The sequence below is a fragment of the Raphanus sativus genome, chromosome 4 (assembly GCF_000801105.2).
Source record: "Raphanus sativus cultivar WK10039 chromosome 4, ASM80110v3, whole genome shotgun sequence".
Classification (NCBI taxonomy): Eukaryota; Viridiplantae; Streptophyta; class Magnoliopsida; order Brassicales; family Brassicaceae; genus Raphanus; species Raphanus sativus.
The window spans coordinates 31780829-31802777 of NC_079514.1; the positions used below are offsets into that span (position 1 = coordinate 31780829).

The 21949-nt window shown below is 32.3% G+C and overlaps 4 protein-coding genes across 11 annotated transcripts; 3 read left to right on the plus strand and 1 right to left on the minus strand.

The window, feature by feature from the left end:
• Positions 1-14: 14 nt before the first annotated feature.
• On the minus strand, positions 15-3101 carry LOC108852830 (uncharacterized). The gene is made up of 3 exons (XM_018626310.2): positions 2768-3101; positions 637-2654; positions 15-554 (listed from the first exon to the last, which is right to left on the minus strand). The coding sequence occupies exons 2-3, from the start codon at positions 2564-2566 to the stop codon at positions 358-360; spliced, it is 2127 nt and encodes a 708-aa protein (XP_018481812.1). The 5' UTR covers positions 2567-2654; positions 2768-3101; the 3' UTR covers positions 15-357.
• A 102-nt stretch (positions 3102-3203) lies between these two features.
• On the plus strand, positions 3204-6691 carry LOC108850723 (disease resistance protein RML1A-like). The gene is made up of 3 exons (XM_057008207.1): positions 3204-3230; positions 6164-6216; positions 6252-6691. Exons 1-3 carry the CDS (start codon positions 3204-3206, stop codon positions 6622-6624), a joined length of 453 nt encoding a protein of 150 aa, XP_056864187.1. The 3' UTR covers positions 6625-6691.
• Positions 6692-6725: 34 nt separating this feature from the next.
• Positions 6726-11319, plus strand: LOC108849082 (disease resistance protein RML1B). 8 transcript variants are annotated; one of them, XR_008945035.1, is made up of 6 exons: positions 6726-7323; positions 7387-8289; positions 8567-8676; positions 8778-8848; positions 8933-9000; positions 9090-9486. XR_008945035.1 is itself a non-coding variant. In XM_057008668.1 (4 exons), the coding sequence occupies exons 1-2, from the start codon at positions 6820-6822 to the stop codon at positions 7651-7653; spliced, it is 771 nt and encodes a 256-aa protein (XP_056864648.1). In that variant the 5' UTR covers positions 6726-6819; the 3' UTR covers positions 7654-7714; positions 10744-10850; positions 10967-11319. The 8 variants fall into 8 exon arrangements, 2 of the variants coding, with proteins under 2 accessions (XP_056864648.1, XP_056864649.1); XR_001949129.2 differs by having other exon boundaries at positions 6726-6991; positions 7077-7323; positions 8933-9486; XR_008945037.1 differs by having other exon boundaries at positions 8567-8697; positions 8933-9486.
• Positions 11320-13754: 2435 nt separating this feature from the next.
• LOC108853154 (F-box/LRR-repeat protein At2g43260) lies at positions 13755-15378 on the plus strand. The gene is given in 3 exon segments (XM_057008667.1): positions 13755-14266; positions 14353-14908; positions 14910-15378. Coding segments are annotated over 3 exon segments (1323 nt in total). The 5' UTR covers positions 13755-13896; the 3' UTR covers positions 15307-15378.
• The last annotated feature ends 6571 nt before the right edge of the window (positions 15379-21949 follow it).

Genomic DNA, 21949 nt, shown 5'->3' on the forward strand with positions numbered 1-21949 from the left:
GAAAATCTAATAACTGATGCAAATTTCTTTCCAAAGCTGAGCAAATTAGTTGTTCTCAAAAAGAAAAAAAAATTACACATAAAACAAGAAACATTACAACATTAGATTTTTTTTATTTTATACCCAACTCCAAAAAGTAACTTGCAAAAACTACCAAAAAGATTAAAGATGATGAAACCAATACTCTTGAAGACAAAATCTTAAGGGGAGCTTCTAAATTAACTAACAAAAAGTATTCAAAGATCCTTACCTCATTGTTTTGATGCTTTCTGTGTTTCTCATATCTTAATCTATGAACTGCTGACTAAAAAATAGTCTTTCATTAAACTTCTTAATGATCTGGTTTAGATGAAAAAGCTAAGTAAGCTCTGAGTCAGAAGCATGACCAGTTTGTAGTCTACGTCTCCTTGGACTTAGTTGACTCATTGGACTCAAAGGCAATCGATTATCCTTCCTCGCTTTTATGCTTCTTCCAAATGAACTCAAGGGTGATGCTTTCGGCGATGATCTTACTTTCACCGGCGAAGTTCCTGTTGATCTCAACTTTGTTGAACCTGCGGTGATGATAATATAGTTAGTGTGTGATCGATCAACTTAATACAGAGTTGAAAAAACAGAGAAGTAGAAAACACAAACCTAAGCTTGGACTTCTTCTTAGCTTCACCAATTCCTCACTGTTCTTTGAACCCGAGACCTTTTTGGTGGGAGCTTCTGAGTAGACTGATCTTGTATCCGAGTATTCAGATATTGTATCTAAACACAAAGACTTCGTATCTCTTATTATCACTGCATTAGGTGGATCTTCAACTTCTGATTCGCTCGCCTCTGTACTACTGCTTTCTTTTGATTTTACTGGATTCATCTTCTCTCTTTCCAAAACTCGGTACGAGTATAGCTGGAAAGGGATCTGATTCACCGACGCCACGTGATAACCCAACTCACCTGGAAACTTTCTCAAGTACCTTGCTTCCAAATTCCAACAATCAACCAGTGGAGTTTGCATTTGAGGGTGACCATGGTCCGGATTCACAACTAGGAACTTCTTGATGTAACGTAGTATCCGGCAAACGGAGGAGAAGTTCGGACGCTGGCTCGGTTCCGAGTGCCAACACCGTTTGATCAGACTAACGAGGTACTTGGGCGAAGGGAAAGGGAAAAGAGGTCTCTCTCCCATCCTAATGTTGATAGCCACTTGCTCGCCTTGGAGATGACTATCTTCAAAAGGCACTTTACCTGTTATCAGCTCAAAACACACCATCCCGAAGCTATACACATCAGCTTTGTGCGTCAGCTTCGGAGTTTTCGCGCCTTTAGGGTCTTTCTCCATCTCCGCTAGAACTTCAGGTGCGTACCATATCACAGGATCATCATGAGTTCTTGCTCTCGAGGAGGAGGAAGAAGACTGAGATCTGACCGAACACAAACCAAAACCGGAGATTTTTGCGTGGAAGTACCCTTCGGTGTGACATCTCTCTTTCAAGAGAATGTTCGTCGGGTTTAAATCTCCATGGAAGATATCATTCCCATGGAGATACTCCATCCCTCTCGCAATCTGCATCATGATATCAACCACGACGGGGACCGAGAAGAGATACTTTCTTCTCGGTCCGCAATTCTCCTTCATGTAGCTCTTCAAATCTTTGTGCATCAACTCCATAACCAAAAAACACTCTCTCCTCTCTTCGTCGTAGAATCCACATAGGTACTGATGTACATTCGAATGACAAAGCGCTAAAAGAGACGAAATCTCAGAGCTCAGCGGCTCGAGATCGCTGAAGAAGTGTCTCACCGTAAAACTATCGCCAAACCATTGAATCTCCTTGTAATGTCCGTCTCCATCTAACCTCCTTTTCACCTGGTAATCCTTGGAGCCGACGAGTATCGAAGTCGGAAACAGTTTACCGTTAAACTGCTCCAAACCGGTTAGCTTCTTCAAAAGCAGATCAGCCAAACGCTTCTCCGTCTTTCCGTTTGATATCCTCTTCTCTCGCAATGCCTCCACTAGTTTCCATCTGTCTTCTCTCCACGAATTCTCGAACCGGCTGCAAACATCCTTCGGGACCAGATACTGTTTCCCGAACCTCCACTGAAAGAGCTTAGGATCGTTCCACTCTCTATCGTACTTTCTCGAGATCACCACTCTCCTTCTCTCCATCTCGCTCGGGTCCAGACCCGAGATCTCTCCCGCAGCCTCGATGGCTTCGACGACTGCGGGGAAGTAACAAAAGAGGTTGTGTATGTGAAACTCGACGCAGTCTTTGTTCTGATGAAGATTGATTACTTTGCCCCACCAGTCGCTGTTGTCCATGCAATGCTTGACGTATAACTCTCCTTCTTTAAACACTCTGTGAAGCTCTCTCAAGGGCTGTTCGAGGGCTTTCCATTTGGTTTGCTTCTCTTCGAGTTTTAGATTCTGTCTGATCTCTTCGGCGACGGTGGTGAAAGCTAAGCTGAAGATTTCTAATAGCAAACAGCATTGTCTTTGGTTGATCAAGATATCGTCTTGTAATACCATGAGAGCATTTAGGCTTCCAAGTACTTCGCCGATTTGTCTGAATTGCTCCATTTAGACAAATGGTGTTGTAATAAAATCCTTTTTTATCTCAAAAACCCAACAGGAAAATAATCCTTGTAGGCTTGAGAATTTTTGAACGCTGTAGAAAAATGATAGAGTTTGAATTACATTACACATTTATACAGCGGATAAGAACAAAATGAGACCAATGAACATTAAGATATCCAGATAAAAAGGGTTTTAGGACTAAACCTGAAATGACGTTCCTTTAATGTTCAAGGATCGATTAATCAAGCATACATAGGAACATCATACAGGAAACGAATCATCAGGACAATCTTCGACCTGGTCACCCAAAAACAATCTCAAAAAGCAAAACCAACAGTTTAATATATTTTTTTTTGACTACGGCTCGTTAAACAATTCTGATAACTTGTTATAATCACTTTAAATTAAAAAAAAAAACTCTATTCACACGAAGATTCAGAGGAGAAAGAGAAAGTGAAGCAACCGAAGATATCCAAAGGGAGATTATTTTCCCGGATTTTTCTTCTCTTCTTTGCTAAGAAAATCCCTGATTGTTGTCTTTCTGCAGCGGTTTCCGGGGAAATTAAAGAAAAAAATTTGCAGGAGTATATTTGAAATGTTCTTATTATTTGGCAGGTTTGTATTTTTGATCGTTGAAAAGATGTTAGCGTGTTCTCGGGAGTCCAAGGTATAATGCATTCCCGCGAATTTTGTTATGTTAAATACAATATAGTATTTATGTCGTGGCCTTCACGTTTTGTAAACATCCACCACGTCCGGGAGATTATTAAGAACTGACTAGATTCTGACCCGCCCTTCAGAAGGGCGGGTATATTTTTGTTGAAAAATTATTTAACATAATGAAAATTATGATTTTTGATAAACTATATATTTTGAGATTTTTATGAAAATTATATTAATTTTATATGACTTATTTTTGTTATTTTAAATATGATTAAATTTTTGAAAACTCGAGATAATTATGACTCGTATTATGATTTTGTTTATTTAAAACGTTGTTAAACTTATTTCACAGTAATTTTATTATTATTATTTTAAGTTAAATAGATTGTTTTCATTTTTAACATGTTTAATATTGATTTTTGTTTGTAATCATATTACAACGTTTAACAATAAGAAGTCACCACATATTTCTCTTTTATATTTTTAGATATTTAATTTTTATATTTGTGTTTTTAGTTATTTATGTATTTCATTGTATAATATATATATTAAATGATTAATTAGAAAAGTTAATAATTTTATTGAAATAGTTGGTCCACACATAAATCAATAGGTCATGTTTCTGTTTTAATATAAAAGATTTGTCTATTTTAGATTTGACATGCAGGTATAATGTTGGTTTGTAATTTTTTGTTTGTAAATATGTAACATTTTCCGTAATTTTTTTATATGTTAAATTTTTTAATTTATATGTTTGTGTATAACATTTTTAAATTATTATTATTAAAATAGTTCTAATATATTAAAATATTCTTAAAATGATTAAGTATCTAAATTAGTCCATTTAATCTTTTAGATTATATATCAAATATAATTTACAATAAAATAAATCAAACTATTTAATATTAAAAATAAATAAAAATATACCCGCTCTTTAAAGGGTGTATATATTTTTTGTTTTATTTGTTTGTTATTTAATTTTTTTATATTTATGTTTAATATTAATTAAATTTAATATAATTATTGCAAACTATATCAAATATGTTAAGTTGCATAACTATATATTATATCATAAACATTTCAAAATTAGTTATAAATTGTATTCCTAATGGTTGACAAAACAAATTGTATTCATAATGCTTGCAATATATTACTATTGTAACAACCCTAGAATTATTTTTGGTAAACATATTAAATTTTATTACCATTTTAGTTTTTTGACAGAATTTTTTTCTAATTTGTTCAGATGGTATGTTGATCAAAATATTTAAGGCTTTATTTTAAAAAATAGAAACATATTAATAAATTAAATTTACATCATAAGGCTATTAAAAATGATAACCTATTGAAATTTTCATTCAAAATCTATTTATATAATTTAATTTTTTACTTTATATTTTCTGAGCGTAAATACATATAATAAAACACGTTAAATGATTGCGAACTTTTTTTTTTGTAAACTAAATGATTGCGAACTTTTTAGAACTTATTTATGAAATCCTCACAGAAGCCATAATATTCTACTCATAGAGGGGTTGTATTGATAAAATTGAAGATATAGTTCCAGTTGTTTTGAAAAAAACGTTATGGTTCGTATATGTTACTTCACACTTTTAAATAGTATTGATGCAACTGTTTATTTTACTTTGTATATATGAAAGTAGTTTTCTGAAAAAAAAAATGGAAGTGATGGGTTCCGATATTATAGGAAGGAAATGAGAAGTTATAGAATATCATAGTCGTTCTTGGTAATATATCAAATGGCAACGATTAATTTATTAAAGTAGTTCCAGATTTAAAAAAAATGTTAAGTTGGACATAACCCCATATCAATTGGACATGTTGAAGAATTAATAGTATAGATTAATAATATAATTATTGCAAACTATATCAAATATGTTAAGTTGCATAACTATATATTATATCATAAACATTTCAAAATTAGTTATAAATTGTATTCCTAATGGTTGACAAAACAAATTGTATTCATAATGCTTGCAATATATTACTATTGTAACAACCCTAGAATTATTTTTGGTAAACATATTAAATTTTATTACCATTTTAGTTTTTTGACAGAATTTTTTTCTAATTTGTTCAGATGGTATGTTGATCAAAAAATTTAAGGCTTTATTTTAAAAAAATAGAAACATATTAATAAATTAAATTTACATCATAAGGCTATTAAAAATGATAACCTATTGAAATTTTCATTCAAAATCTATTTATATAATTTAATTTTTTTACTTTATATTTTCTGAGCGTAAATACATATAATAAAACACGTTAAATGATTGCGAACTTTTTTTTTTGTAAACTAAATGATTGCGAACTTTTTAGAACTTATTTATGAAATCCTAACAGAAGCCATAATATTCTACTCATAGAGGGGTTGTATTGATAAAATTGAAGATATAGTTCCAGTTGTTTTGAAAAAACGTTATGGTTCGTATATGTTACTTCACACTTTTAAATAGTATTGATGCAACTGTTTATTTTACTTTGTATATATGAAAGTAGTTTTCTGAAAAAAAAAAAATGGAAGTGATGGGTTCCGATATTATAGGAAGGAAATGAGAAGTTATAGAATATCATAGTCGTTCTTGGTAATATATCAAATGGCAACGATTAATTTATTAAAGTAGTTCCAGATTTAAAAAAAATGTTAAGTTGGACATAACCCCATATCAATTGGACATGTTGAAGAATTAATAGTATAGATTTGTATATTTGAATATTAGCGTGTCACGTAATTGGATTATTATGTTTTTACTTCTTGAACTCCTCAACGTCTGTGAGGAAGTATCGTGTCCACGGTTATAAAAACACTTTAAAAGAAAAGTCAACTAATTAGCATTTTTTTTAAAAAAACAACTAATTAGCATTTGATATCTCTCTCAGGTTTACCTTCTCCCTTACGCCTTTTCCATCAATTAGTCTTCTCCGGAAATCTCAGGTACTCATCAATTAGTCTTCTCCGGAAATCTCAGGTACTCATGGCTTCTTCTGCTCTGTCTTACTCAAGGAGAATCCATGTCTTCCCTAGCTTCCATGGACCAGATGTACGTCGAACATTTCTCAGTCATTTACACAGAGAATTTGTAAGCAAAGGGATCGTGGCATTCAAAGATACGGAGATCGAAAGAGGCCACACGATCGGACCTGATCTCGTACAAGCGATTAGAGAATCGAGGGTCTCCATCGTTGTGCTCTCCAAGAACTATGCTTCATCGGGCTGGTGCTTAGATGAGCTTGTGGAAATCTTGAAGTGTAAAGAAGATCAAGACCAGGTTGTAATGACCATTTTTTACGAGTTGACCCGTCTGATGTTCGAAAACAGAGCGGCAGTTTCGGAAGAGTTTTCGAAACAACTTATCAAGAGAAAACAGAGGAAGTGAAGCAGAGATGGACCAAGGCTTTGACTGATGTTGCAGAAATAGCCGGAGAACACTATCTTAACTGGCTTTTTTTTTTTTTGGGTTCAATGAATTAGAATACTTTGATTTTTCAGACCAAAATGGAATGAAAATATATGATTAAAACCACCAAAAAGAATTTTCTTTCTTTGATTTATCAGGGACGATGAAGGGGAGATGGTCGAAAAGATTGCCGCTGATGTTTCCAAGAAACTGAATCTCACAATAATCTCAAGAGATTTTGAGGGGATGGTTGGAATGGAAGCTCACTTGAGAAATTTATACTCTTTGTTATGCCTCGAGTGCAATGAAGTGAAGATGATTGGAGTTTGGGGTCCTGCGGGTATTGGTAAGACCACCATTGCTAGAGCTTTATTCAACAATCTCTCTAGCGATTTTCGTCTTACTTGTTTTATGGGTAACCTCAAGGGCAGTTATAATAAGAGGATAATAGGTGATGATGATTATTATTCCAAGTTGTGTGTCAGAAATGTCAGAAATGGGTTGAAGATCCTAGCGGATAAATCTCTCGTGTATGTTTCTACTGATGGGAAGATAGTGAGGCATTATCTACTCCAACAATTTGGTAATCTGGAAGTTGTAAAACAGTCCAATGAGCCGGGGAAACGTCAATTCCTAGTCGAAGCTCAAGATATACTGAATGTACTAGCAAATGGAACAGTAAGTCATATATATGCCAATTTTGATAACAATTTCATTAATTTATTTTTTGCTACATGTCAGGGTACTGAATCTGTCATAGGCATATCTTTTGATATGTCCAAGACCAAGGAGTTGTTTATAAGCCGTACAGCCTTTGAAAGAATGCATAATCTCCAGTTTTTAAGAGTTTACATGGGTCATTCCAGTGACAATGTAAGCTTGTGCAGACTAGAGGGCATGCATGGACTACCTACCTCGTCTAGAAGACATGGAGTTTCTACCTCGTCTGAAGTTATTACATTGGAATTCATACCCAGGAACAAGTCTTCCTCCAACACGTCGGCCTGAATTTCTTATAGAGCTCAACATGCCATCAAGCAAATTCGAGAAGCTATGGGAAGGAATCCAGGTTGGCATCTATTATAATAAAGTAGACTTGTCTATCACCTCATGCGTCCACGTCAGCAGGAAGGAGAGGGCAAATCGTGACACGTCAGCACTCATTTTCAAGACAATCCCGTGGTCTGTTTTGGTTTTGAAGCTGGGCTTCGTTTTTGCAGTGTATGTTAAGAAACCCACCAGTAGAATAATTAGGCCCATCACTTCCTTCAGCTCTGCTCAGACGATGGGAAGAAACCACCGTGTCTTTTGGTTTTCATAGGACCATATTATCAATCTGCCTAACTTCAAATACTCATTTTACTCTTTCGTTTTGTCTCTCTTACACTAACTGCACCATTGATTTTGGGCTTGCGACACTTATTTTGTCTTCCTCTTTCTCTTTGCTCCTTGGGATATGAACAGTTTTTTGAGGTCTCTTTCGTTTCTCAATTCTCAGCAACAAACATGAACTCATATGTTTCTGGAACTGAATCAAAGATCAAGAACCCTTCGCCATGCTCTGATCTTTCTGTTATGGTGAGTCCTCGAATCGAAGACAGATCAAATGATGAAACATGGATTATGGAAGGTTTGATCTAGCAGGTAAGTCAAACATGTTTTGCTATTGAGAATTTTGGTGGGTTTTATGATTCCTAGCTCACTGTCTACAGCAGATCTATTGGCGCTTTGTTTGGCCAAATTCAATTTATTGACCGGTTTAGTCTGGCCATCGATCGGACCTAAGTTCATATCACCAGTACAACGTTAAAGTGTGGATTGCAAAGTTTTAGAACCCAATGTTCCTGCATCAATAGTCTCCGAATTGTACTTAGGAAAAGATGAGTAGCCACAGAATCTGACATATAATATGTGTTCGCAGGGCTTGGTATGTGTCTTATGCAAAGTGGGATGGTTGCTAGGTCTCCAGAAGATATCAAAGCAGTCGTAGTAAAAATTGATAAGATGATCAAAGGATCGGTTTACCAAGGCGTAATGAAATCTAAATCAGTCGTAGTACCAATTTCAGTTTTAAATTTCTGCTATAATATGCACTTACCTAACAAGAGCAACAAAAACGGTTGTTTTGTCAGGAAGTTACTTGGCAAGTCTTTCTCTTTGCCCTGGGAGATCAGAGCTACCATTTCTACATTCAAATACACAGGTTTGTTGAAGAATTAATGCCACTTTATGAACTCTGTGACAAGATATATTAGTTTTCTTTCTCTAATAGGCAGTGATTTTGCAGCCGTTTGGTGATTAAGGAATCACATTATTGGTGGAAACACGATTAGATGCTTCAAGTCTTCAGACCAGGTTATGAATTTTTTTAACTTCTTTATATTTTTTGTAGCTTACAAAACTAATAGGACAAGTAAAAGAGTTGGCTTGCTCATTATGTCTAGGCTTAAATCTAGATGCAAAACTGGGGAAGTGTTTTATTGGTTCAGCTTTTATTTCCTAAGAAACAGATCGCAGTAAGTAACCAGGTCCGTAAAGCGGGGAAAATTCTTCACAAGCATCTATCAGTTCAAAGAACTTATCAATGCATGATCATGTGGTTACACGAAGTGGAAATGTAAAAGTAGCTTCAAGGAGTCATCAACTAAACACTTAAACCTAAGCGTAGAGTACATATTTTTCAATATAAGCCAGTAATTTTCTTCACAGGATAAACTTCGAAGTGTTGTCTTAGTGTACTTCTGTAAGCTTATTATTCTCAGTTATTATGCTGTTTGAACAAATGGTGCCTTTTTCCAAATGGTGCCTCTTTTTTCTTTTCAAATGGTGCCTCTTAGTGAAGTTGTGAGTGTCTATTACAGCAGGTGAAAACCACAGTTCTCATGTTTATACAGTGGAAACCGTGTCAAATTTTGGACAAACGACTCTGAAAGAACCATCTAAAGTATAGCCAAGGAGGAAGAGTCTCCTTCATAATCAGTTTCTTGGGTGTCACTACTCACACCTAAAGCTACACTAGAGGCAAAATCAGTTGAAGGCTTAGAAGCACTTAAATGGTTTAGTCAGAAATTAAAGAGCATACCAATCATAACCTCGCAAAGTTAATTAGAAAAGGAACATCAGCTTGGAAGAGACAATAACTCACATTAACAGAATGAGAAAGTTCAGAAGCTTTCAAGAGATTAAGGGTCGTTTGTTATTGGCTTTGATAAAAGCATGGTGATTTAATTACCTTAAAGTTTATATCTCTATGGTTAGTTTAGTAGCATGTTTATCTCTCTTTAAGTTGATCATGTGACTGTATTTGTTTGCTAACATGTGAGGAAGGTATCTGAACGAAACATGACGCAACTCCAAAAACTCTGAGCTCCCAATTATCATAAAACTTCTAACACACAATTAAGAAAATATATTAAAATACTACCCATATAATCTCATGCAAAAGCAAAAAAAGAGGATGAGTTTCCATTGAAAAAATATAACTGAAATGAATACTGAAAATAAAATAATGTAGTATCATAATGTTAAACGAAATAAATATATTTTCAAAAACTAATAAATTTATAAATGATATTAGAAAATAAATATTAGTTATATTCAATTTAAAGTAATTTCAAATATTTTATAAAATAGTTTTAATATAAATTCACCCGCCCGTAGGGCGGGCCAACCACTAGTTTGATATATATAGTAGAAACTCTATAGAATTAATACTCAATAAATTAATAAACACTATAAATTAATAAATTTTTTTATTTTAATTTGGACCGGTGTAAAATATGATATTATTTGAGAAAATAATAAGATAATAACATTTTTAAAATTCTTAATTAGTTCCATTAAAATAATAAATCAATATTACCATATGTATAAAATTTATATGAACATATACAGAACATTGTATTGTGTATCGATCTTTCTTCAAAATGAATTTCAACTCTAATTTTATTTTTGGTTCTATCGAATTACATATAAAACTATAAAACTAAATTTGTATGATATAATATTCATGATACATAAACTATATCAATAATCAACTATTCAAAGTTTTTCTTATTCATCACTACTTAAGAGTTCATGATCAATAAAGTCTCTTAGATCGAACAGTTGGATTGGCGGTCAAGTTTAAATTACATCGGGAACAGATTGATACTGGTACCGTGGTACGTGGAGAGATTCTGAGAAAGAATCTTCAGGATTTGCAGGTATTCATGGTGGTGTGTAATAATTCATAATTTTTTTTTTTCTGCAAAATCCGAGCAACAATACATCATAATTTTTTTGTATTGTTCAGTTCCGGAATCATTTTTGCTTATTGCAGATTTGTATAAGAAATAAGAGCTGATTCAAGAAGAACATATGAGAGATCAGAAAGGACGGATCTGCTCTACGGTAAACTCGGAGAAGGTTGAAGACCAGGACTGCTGAAGATGATGGATTATGAAGGTGATGCAAAACTGAAATAATTATTTATTTTATAGTCCCTAAAAGATTAGGTCCATTTAACATGTTTTTGATAACAGAGCCATTTAAAATCTACACCAAAAATTAGGACCTCGATTTTTATGCTGAAAATTATTTTGACCATTTAAGCGGTGTATGTAGTCAAAATCATGTGTTTACTCAAAAATAATTTGTATTTTAAAAATAATTTTCTAAAATGAATTTTGCAATTCTGACATTTTTTTATTGGATAGTTTTAACAGTTATCTAAAACATAAAAATAATATATTTAGTTTAAACCTTTAAATTGTCTGGAAGCATTACATAAATAAGTCAAGAAAACGTTTTTTTAATAAAGAAAACTAAATTTGCAAAATTTAAATCTTAAAATTTCAACAAAATATCAAAAGAAGTAATGTAGGTTTATTTTTTCGTATGTTTTTTAAATAAAAATTTAGGTAATTAAACATGAAATGACAAAAATTGTTATTTAAAACTATAAGTAAAATAAACAGTAAATTTATAAGATTCATTACATCAGAATTTACATTATGTTAAATTACATATTAGTTATTTTGTACGAAATCAATGAATAAAGTTATTGAATCAAAATAATAATTTATTTCAATTGAAAATTATTATAAAAAATCAAAGTATTTTAGAAGAGTAACTTCATCCGTGCATAGCACGGGGTATATACTAGGGCTGTAACTGGAATGCTAAATTATGGAATGGAATAATCGTCTATATAATGTTCCTAATAATTGTAATATCATACTAAATCAGCGTTAAAAAAAATATGGAATGAAACTGTCTCGAATGCATCATTCCATAGAGTTCTAAAACAATTTACCAGTTACATCGAATACATTTTGAAATCAATTCCACATATTCCAAAAATAGAATAAAACTTTAGAGTGCAACTAGATTGCCTATTTTTGGAATGGAATGCTTTGGAATGATCAATTTCACTAATCCCATAAAAAAAATTAACCAACGTGAATGGAATGGAATGCTCATTCCATCAATTTCAAAAAAAAAATAAACAAAGGCTGCAACTGGAATGCTAAATAATGGAATGGAATTAGTTGGAATGCATCATTCCACAGGATTCCAAAAAATATTTACCAGTTACTTGAAAAACCATTCCAAATCAATTCCACGTATTCCAAAAGTGGAATAAAACTTAAAAACAATTTTTTGTAAGGACATCTCCAATAGAACACAAAAACTTACTCTATAATTCACTCTAAAATAGAGTAACTCTATTATAGAGTTGGATTTGCTCCAATGGTTCACTCTATAATAGAGTTACTCTATAAATAGAGTGAATTATAGAGTAATGTTACCTTTCCACTCTACTCTATAAATAGAGTGAATTATAGAGTAATGTTACCTTTCCACTCTAAATATAGAGTGAAAATCAACATTAATCTATAATTCACTCTATTTATAGAGTAACTCTATTATAGAGTGAACCATTGGAGCAAATCCAATTCTATAATAGAGTTACTCTATTTTACAGTGAATTATAGAGTAAGTTTTTGTGTTCCATTGGAGATGGTCTAATATATTTTCCATTTGTTCCATATTAAAAAGGCTCGTGAATGTGCGGAATGATTGGAATTTCAATTCCACTAAAATTTTCAGTTTCTATTCCAATTTATTTACCATTCCATTTTTTTTTCATTCCACATATGATTATTCATTTTATTCCATGTATTCTATCTAAGAATAACCAGTTGCAGCCAAAATACAAAGGAAACCATTTCATTCCATTCCATTTTTCTACTACATTCCATTCCTCTTATTCCATTCCTCTCTATCCCATTTATTCCTTCTTTGATTCACCAGTTACAGCCAAAAACAAAACCTTTGGAAAATATATTCCATTGGTTCCATATTAAAAGTGCTCGTGAATGTATAGAATGGTTGGAATTTCAATTTTAATAACAAATAGATTTTGATCCGCGCTTTGGAAGCGCGGAATATTTTACGATGAAAAATTTCACTAATAACTTAACAAATATTTGGTAATTTTTAAAGAGTGTGTATTTAAAATATTTTTGCATTTAAATCAGTGTTTTTAAATTCAACCCGATTGTGATTATATCGGTTAATCCGGAGATCTGACAATTCAATTTAGGTTTTTAAAATATTCATATTAAAAAAATCAGTAAAACCCGAAAATAACCGATTAAACTGATGGATGACCGATATGTAATCTAATTGGATTTAAATTGTAATAGTTTCATAATTTGTAATCTTATAATCCAAATTTTAAAGTTCATTATTTTGCAATTTATAAAATTATGACATTTCTACAAAATTTTAAAGAGAAAATGATAGATATAAAATAAATAAGATTAATTATTGTATTGTTCGGAAACACTAATAGTAGTATAAAAATATATTGTTTGAAAACATTGATAATAGTATAAGTATATTGTTTGGAAACATGAATAGTCGTATAAAGAAAGAAACATTAGTGATTTAATGTAGGTTTAACTATAAAATATAAAGTGTATTTAATTTAAAAACTTACAAATAAATGTTAGGTCCAACAGAATGTTTCTGTTTTAATAAGATAGATTTCAGTGTATATTCCATTTTATTTATCTTTCCATTTTTTTCATTCCATATATAATTATCCATTTATTCCAAGTATTCCTTTTATGAATAACCAGTTAGAGCCTAGTTCCTTGATAAATTGAGATATTTGAAAAAGAAACCACACAGAAAAACAAAAAAACATGTCCGAAGAAGAAGAAAAAAAAAACTAACTCGATCTACATAGTTCCAGATCTTATGGAAGAGATCTTCCTTAGATTGCCGTTGAAATCAATCCGCAAATTCAGTACCGTCTCAAAACGATGGAGATCAACTCTGGAATCGGAGATGTTCACTGGAAGGCGTATGAAATTAAAAAAGAGCCGGAAAATCCTCCTGGCTGCTTACAACTGCAACTGCGGCCGCTACCGCCCGGGTCTCCTCCCTGAGTCTCGGTTCGAAGGGGACGAAGAGATCGTCTACATTCACTGCGATGCGACAAGACCCTCGTTGGCTTACAACGGTTTGGTCTGCTTTCCTGAACCAGATTGTATCATCCTTATGAATCCATCCACCCAACAGCTCTTGAGATTTCCTTCCGGACCAGACCCAGTGTCTCCGCAATTTAGTAAGATTTTTATTTAAAATTCTATTTTCCTATAGTACATGTTTTTATGGGTCAAAGAAATTAAACATGGAAACTTTAATGAACAGGGTCGAACCACTTTCTGGGAAATAGGGTCATGGGATTCGGTAGAGACAAAGTTACTGGGAGGTATAAAGTAGCTAAGATGTCGGTTGAACGTATGTTTGAGGATTGCTACGTTCTTGATGTTGAAAGCGGTGAATGGAGGAAACTGAAGCGACCTCCTTATGTGACCGATTTAGGAAGACAGTCCGTGTGTGCGAATGGATCGATCTACTGGTTCTTTTCGGATGCTGCGGGCATCGGGTCTCGTTACCGTTTACTAGCCTTGGATCTTCACAAGGAAGAGTTCCATAAGGTCTCTGTTCCTGAAACGTTGGTCAAGCGAGACACTCTGATTGTTAACCTTGAGGACCGTCTAGCTATATCCAACACCCGGGCTGATGGGATACTAGAGATATATAGCATGAACGCAGAAGAAGAAGTGTGGAGCAAGACTTATTCCATAACTCTACCGGAGACAATGTGTTGCATGCCGGTTTCGGTTTCTAAGCAAGGGAATCTCGTCTTTTCGAACAATGAGAAGAGAAGTTTGTTCAAATATTATCCAGAGACGGGTGAGATTTGCTCTCTCCTTGGATATGTGTGTTATATCTCCTTACCTCGAGAATTTGGCTCCGCTCCGGTCCCAAGCAGGACATTATCCTGGTCATAAAATCAGGTCATTTAGATGCAGATTGGTTTGGACGCCGAGAAGGGTCAAATTTGGGATCCTTGTGTTATTCGCTCTAGTTGTTTACAGTTTGATGAGCTCATTAACTCTTGAGGAATTAAGGACGACGACACACGTCACACACGAGTGGTGGATAGAAAAAAAACAAGTAGACTTATCAAAAGTAACCGGAGGTAGTCTGCTTGGACTGGTTCTCGTTTCGTTATGGTATTGTTATATTTTCTCGATAAGAGAATTTGTTAGCTCCTTTTCTTGTGCTCTTGTGTATATCTGGTTATTTTACATATGAGAATTGGTCTTCCTCGTTTGTAAGTGACGTTCTCCACTTCTTCATTTTTTTTATATAGATAATTTATTGGAATTGAGGTGCTTCCCCCTTTGTAATGAGAAAAAGAGAGGTGTGCCCATCTTGTGTGTTTTAATCATCAGTTATATGAAAAAAAGAGCCTCCACACTCAGTCTAAGTATCTGAACCGGGTTAAAATCTAGCATCAAACACATATGGATAGCCAGAAAGTGGAAGAGAATCAAAGCCATATTGTTAGAACAAGAGAAACACCAAGTTTACATCATAGTCTTGCCGCTACGAATGGTAACTATTAAGAATCCACTTACAAAAGTATAATAACATTAAACAAAAAGAAAAAGAAGCGTAGACAAGTAGGACATCTTTGGATAGCGAGTTCGAGGAAGGGATTTCTGTTTGAAGATTCTTGCTTTGATATGTGTTTACCACTTGTTTGACAACTTTTTTTAAGGTTACCATTTTCTTCTTCTTTTTTTCAGCTGGAGAACATGTTCATGCATAATGAAATCTTGAATCAATTGTATGGCCTCTTCTTGAATCTGGCAGAAAGATATTAGCAAGAGATTCAGAAAGCTGATGACATTTATTCACTTGGTACTTTGTGTGGCGGAATTTTTTAAGCAGCAATCATGCCCAATGTGCAGCAAACCTCCATCCCCATGCATCTGTTGTAAAAGTGAGAGCCCAGAGATATAATTATAAAGATATTACAGCTACGATACCAAGTCAACATCGTGATTCATAATCGTTCTTAAACTAGATATTGCCAGGATTAGGCCTGGGCATTCCGGGTATCGATTCGGTTCGGTTCGGGTAGTTCGGATTTCGGGTAGTTCGGATAGAGGGTTAGAGTATCCATTTAGTACTTGACCTCAGTTCGGATAGTTTCGGGTTTGGTTCGATTCGGATAGTATAATCAGGAACCAAAAAATATCCGAATTAAATTCGGTTCTCATCTGGTTTCGGTTCCGGTTCGGATAGTTCGAGTATTTCAGATGGTTCTGATAAAATACCGGTTATTTAAGATAAAATATCAAATATTAAGGATGATTTAGATAAAAGAAGTTGGCTATATTGAATTACTTTGGATATTTCAGATAAAATTATCCGGATATTTCAGATATTTTCGGTAGTTCGAATATTTTATAATAGTTTAGCTGCTTAGGGCTGGACGTTCGGGTACCCATTCGGGTTTCGGGTTTTCGGGGTCAAATATTTCAGCTCCATTCGGATATTTCTAAATTTTGGTTTGGGTTCGGTTCGGATCTTTGCGGGTTCGGTTCGGGTTCGGATAACCCATTTAAAATGTTTTTAAATTTTCAAAATTCATTATATACTTTAAATTTTCAAAATCTATAAGAAAGATAATATATTACATATAAATTTTCATAACATATATGTCAAAATACCTTAATTTAACATATAAATTGGTTTTCTTTGAATATTTGGATAAATAATCAATAGATATTTAACTATTTTTGGTATTTTCAGTATATTTTAGCTATTTTAAACATTTATTTTTGACTATTTGCATATATTTTTCGAGTATTTTGGAAAACTTAAAGGTATCTTATATATTTTTAATATTTTAATATACATTATATATAAAATAAGAGAAAAAGACAAATATAGCACAAAACCAAGTGTTTGTCACAAAAATAGCATCACAAGGAAGAAAATGACCAAAATAAGTTTTATTGAAGGGTAAATATGCATTTATAACATTTGGGTTAATTAATCTAATACTTAGGGTTTAGAGTTAAGGGGTGGGGTTTTAGGAATGTATTCAAATATTTAAAAACAAAAAATAAAAATGAAAATTTTCAAAACAAAAAGGTGCTATTTTGGTCATTTTATTTTTTGAGTGCTATTTTTGTGATAAAAACTTAAAAAGTGTTATTTTAGAGATTTGCCCTAAAAATAATGTATATATTTAAGTATATAAATTTATTTCTGATACATTCGGGTACCCAAAATACTTCGGTTCGGATCGGGTTCGGTTTCGGTTTTTTAAATACCGAAATTTTGAATCCGTTCGGATATTTAATCAATTTCGGTTTGGGTTCGGTGCTACTTTTTTGGATCGGATTCGGTTCGGTTTTTCGGGTTCGGATTATTTGCCCAGCCCTAGTTTAGCTATTTTCAAATATTTTTCAGATTTTTTAATAAAATTTTAAGTTATAAATATAAATTTATTTATGTTGTATGTATATATAATTAATATTTTTATATATTCAGGTACCTATTCGGTTCTCGGTTTGGTTCTGGTTCGGTTCGGTTATTTCGGATATAGAAATATAAGAACTATTCGGGCATTTGAAGGTTTTCGGTTCGGTTCCGGTTTGGATATTTCGGTTCGGTTCCGGTTCGGTTCCGGGTGATATTAGGAAATTGGTTTCGTAATTGTGTGATGTCCAAGACTCTTTTGAATGAGATTTATCTGTTTAAGTGTACGCTGGAGATTGTTGACCAAGAAGAACACAGACTTTAGATGCATTGTCATGCGTTGTATAAGGTACAAAAAAATCCATCTCTCTGTTTTTTTTTCAGTTTGGATTCTGTTTACCTTCTTTTTTTTGGATCCCCAAATTTATGTATCACAAGTTCCAAACATATTATTGAGAGTAGCTTATCATAATAGAAAGGTGCCTAACATTCATTAGCAGTACGTACAGAAATGTAGAGACAAGTATATCAAAGCTAAAATATTCATGCCACTGTTGAATGATTGTGCAACTTAAATGGGGAATAGGTAATGAATAGATCCTTACTAACTGAGTAATCACTAAATATATTTCTAAAATTTGGTATAGGCGAGTTCATCTCTAATTGTTTATCAATCAGTGATGCCCTGACTCGGAAAGATAAGGTGATGTGAGTGTGTGAAACTGTGAATGTTGGACATCCAGTGTATGTGGGGTAAATGAAACGAAAATTACAGATCAATAGTACAGATCAATAGTACAAATATTGTGTTTCACACTAACAAATTTGAAACATACTGAAGTGGAGCAGAAAAAATGGGGGTCTATGGCCGATGAGAGGTTTCTCATTGTAAAACATCAATTTGATACAGGTATTTTAAGAACCTTGGTCTCGGCAAGATGCTGCTTCCCTTCCTTAGATTGTGTTTAAAAGATGTCATAAGCTACAACTAACTTGAGAGCAAAACATTAGTGAATGGAAAAAACTACATGAAATTCTCTGGGGCTAACAAGAAGTGGCATAATGGCTGACTTGGTGGTGGTTGCGGCGGCGGTAGGAATCATGGACGTCTTGGAGACATCAACAATGTATGTGGCTTCCATTATCCAGTGGAGCTTGCCATACTAACTAACATGAGGTACATATGATTTAAGTTTCTTTTGAAACATAAAGAATTTGTAGTGTGTTATTAGTTTGATCTTAAATGGAACATGAAGAATGGGAAGTTTTATTGGTTACTTTTAAGATTCTGTATTAGGTTCCTTACTTTTTTTAATTCTTATTGTATGGGTTTGTTTTGTCATTTTCAGTTTCAGATTATAAAGTTTTAAGTCATATCAGTTTGTATCTTTCCCCAATTTTGATTATACTTTTTCCTGATAATGATTTAATCTGGCCTTTATTTTTTTTCCTTGGTTAAGTTGTCATCTTTGCCAAGACTGATGAATTTCAGACTGATGGTTTTGCATGAGGGTTTATATCAAAGGTATTATACGATGTTGAATCTTGCCTGATATATTTAGTTTTGTTGCTTCTCTCTTAACGTGTATTCTTTTCTATTGATCTGTACTATGAAATTAAAGCCAGTAAAGTCAGAATAGGACACGGATAGAGCTAGGCAAATAAACCGAATCCGGAAATCCGAACCGAATCCGATCCGGTAAAAATAAATCCGAACAGATCCGAACCCGACATAAATACCGAATAGATCTTGTTTTTTGGTATTTCGGGTTATGGATATTATCCGAACCGTACCCGAATCTAAATGGATATCCGATAGAACCCGAAACATTCAAAACCTCTGAAAGATCTTATACCAAACATGATCTCAGTTCCTAACATGTATTCAAAATACATTAAGATACATTGACATCTAAAATACTTATTTATTACATAAAGGTTGGTGGTTCTATTACACGAAGGTTGATGGTTAAAAGTGGCTGTTGAATTTTGAAATATTTAAATTTAGATTTTGTTTTCATTAGACAATGTTTCTTATTTCATAAGGTCGTGGTTTTCATTTTATGATTTCATTTATTTGGTTTTTTTTATCGATAAACATGTTTCCCTTTCGTTTGAATGATCATGATTGATATTCATTTCTTATTTTTAAATTGATTTTAAATCGATTGGGACCCCGAATGCCCATGCCTAGACACGGAGGTGAAATTGAACTATAATTTAGGCGCCAAAAATATATAGGACACGGAGGTGAAATTGAACTATGAAATTTCTTGCCATATAAATTTATTATTATGCAAAAATTGGAAAAGCAAGAAATTAGACATAAAAGAGAATGATCTATCTATCTATACTATTATTTGCGAAGTGATTTTTCGCAACGGAGATACCACGTTAAAATTTAGAGTGATTAATATCGATATTACTCTTAATGAATAAAATCGATAATTAAACTAAAAATAAAAAACGAAAATTAATTTATTTGATTAGATAATTGATTAAAATTAATAAGAAAAAATTGGCAAAATGGGCAAATCACAAGTTTGTAATTTGACAGTTGGGCGACCTCAAGTTTAAATTAGTCAATTGGACAACTCTTTGCATTTGCCCATGTAAACTTATGTCTAAATATCCTTTGAGACATTTGTCAGATTCATTAATTACATCTTTGCCATTTTAATTAAAATATATCTAAAATAAAATTTGTCACATCACTTCTCTCATTCTTTTTCTCTCTCCTTCTTTTTCACACAACTAACCATCATCTACGAAATCATCTCCCTCTCTTTCTTTTCCTTTCATCTTCTTTTTATCTCTCATTCTTTTCTACACCACCACCTTTAAAGTTAAATTAACTGAAAAAGAAGAAAGTGTTTTCTTTAACTGAAGAATAAAAAATCATTACACCCCTGTGCACTCCAAGACCCTGTTTATGAAATTTATACATATGCAATTCCTAATGACACCTAAATACAATATTTATACACTAAAAATGATTAAAATGAATGCTTAATATCATACAAAAATACTACATATCATTTATTAATTACTAAAAGTATAAATACTAAAAATGTTTATTAAAATTTAAAAATTGATTTCTTAAAAGTAATCTAATGGGAAAAATTATCTAGGTTAGATTTCGATCTTATTGAAATTTATTGTAACTGTATTACATATTACATTCTCTTAATTGTTTGGTTTTAAAAACAAATCTTTCATTATATTTCATTATCTTTTAATTGTTTAAATTACATTTCATTATCTTTTAATAATTTAGTTTTTAAAAAATATTTGAATAATACAAGATAATATAAAATGTCTATTTTCTATTAAAACATCTTATATCCATCTAAAATTCTAGTTTTCATGGCTGTGATTTTATTGAAAAAAAACTAAACAATTAATATAAAATGTCTTTTTCTATTGAAAAATTATCTAGATTTTATTTCGATTTTATTGATTTTTTTTTGTAACTGTATTATATATTTCATAATAAAAATATGATGTATTTTTTTTAAAGAAATCTTTCATTATATTTCATTTTAGATGTCTTTAATGTCAATTATTTATTGTTTAATCTTTAATTGTTTAGTTTTTTTAATTGTTTAGCTTTTTATTATAAAAAATATTTAATTGTTTAGTTTTTTATTATAAGATGTATTTCACTTATTTATTTCAACATTTCATTTCTAAACAATCTTAAATTTTATATGAAAAATTATGTTGTCTAAATGAATGTGCTCACATATATGAAAACACAATCAAACTAATATGTTAATTTATTTTATTGAATTTAATGAAAATATTTTGGTATATCAGCTTTCACAAATGAAATGTTGTTATAAATTATTTGATTGTTTTACCACCTTTTAGTTAATTAGATCATTTATAATGAGATTGACAAAATTTTAGATTATAATACCAATAGGTTATTAGCAAAATATTTAAATTTTATATAGAGTAAAATGTGAGTTCTAAATAATTAACGTATAATTGTTCTGGAGAGCACTGTTCTCTCGTTGTATTCGTAGATGTATTTAAATTTTATACTTAATATGTATTTAAACTCTCCAATGCCATAAGGGATATAAACAAAAGGTATTCATAGATGTTATGTATTCGTACACCGATGTATTCGTATACTTTAAATATATGTATACTTATGTATTCGTACACCTTAAGTATTCGATGGGTTATGTTGGTATTCGTACATTTTATGTATTTGTACACCTTATGTATACTTATGTATATGTACACCTTATGTATTTGTACATCTTAAGTATTAGATGGGTTATGTTGATATTCGTACACCTTATGTATTCGTACATCTTATGTATTCGTACATCTTCTGTATACCTTAGGTATTCGTACACCTTAGGTATTTGTACACCTAAGGTATTCGTACACCTTATGTATAATTATATATACGTACACCTTATATATTCGTACACCTTAGATA

What these genes read in the sequence shown, in the direction of transcription:
- LOC108852830 (XM_018626310.2), bottom strand. Translation starts at nt 2,566, where the DNA reads ATGGAGCAATTCAGACAAATCGGCGAAGTACTTGGAAGCCTAAATGCT. An exon ending in AAGAAGAAGTCCAAGCTTAG is followed by an intron (nt 555 to 636) that starts GTTTGTGTTTTC and finishes TCATCACCGCAG; the next exon opens with GTTCAACAAAGTTGAGATCA.
- LOC108850723 (XM_057008207.1), top strand. Translation starts at nt 3,204, where the DNA reads ATGTTAGCGTGTTCTCGGGAGTCCAAG. An exon ending in CGTGTTCTCGGGAGTCCAAG is followed by an intron (nt 3,231 to 6,163) that starts GTATAATGCATT and finishes TCCATCAATTAG; the next exon opens with TCTTCTCCGGAAATCTCAGG. An exon ending in GTCTTCTCCGGAAATCTCAG is followed by an intron (nt 6,217 to 6,251) that starts GTACTCATGGCT and finishes GTCTTACTCAAG; the next exon opens with GAGAATCCATGTCTTCCCTA.
- LOC108849082 (XM_057008668.1), top strand. Translation starts at nt 6,820, where the DNA reads ATGGTCGAAAAGATTGCCGCTGATGTTTCCAAGAAACTGAATCTCACA. An exon ending in ATGTACTAGCAAATGGAACA is followed by an intron (nt 7,324 to 7,386) that starts GTAAGTCATATA and finishes GCTACATGTCAG; the next exon opens with GGTACTGAATCTGTCATAGG.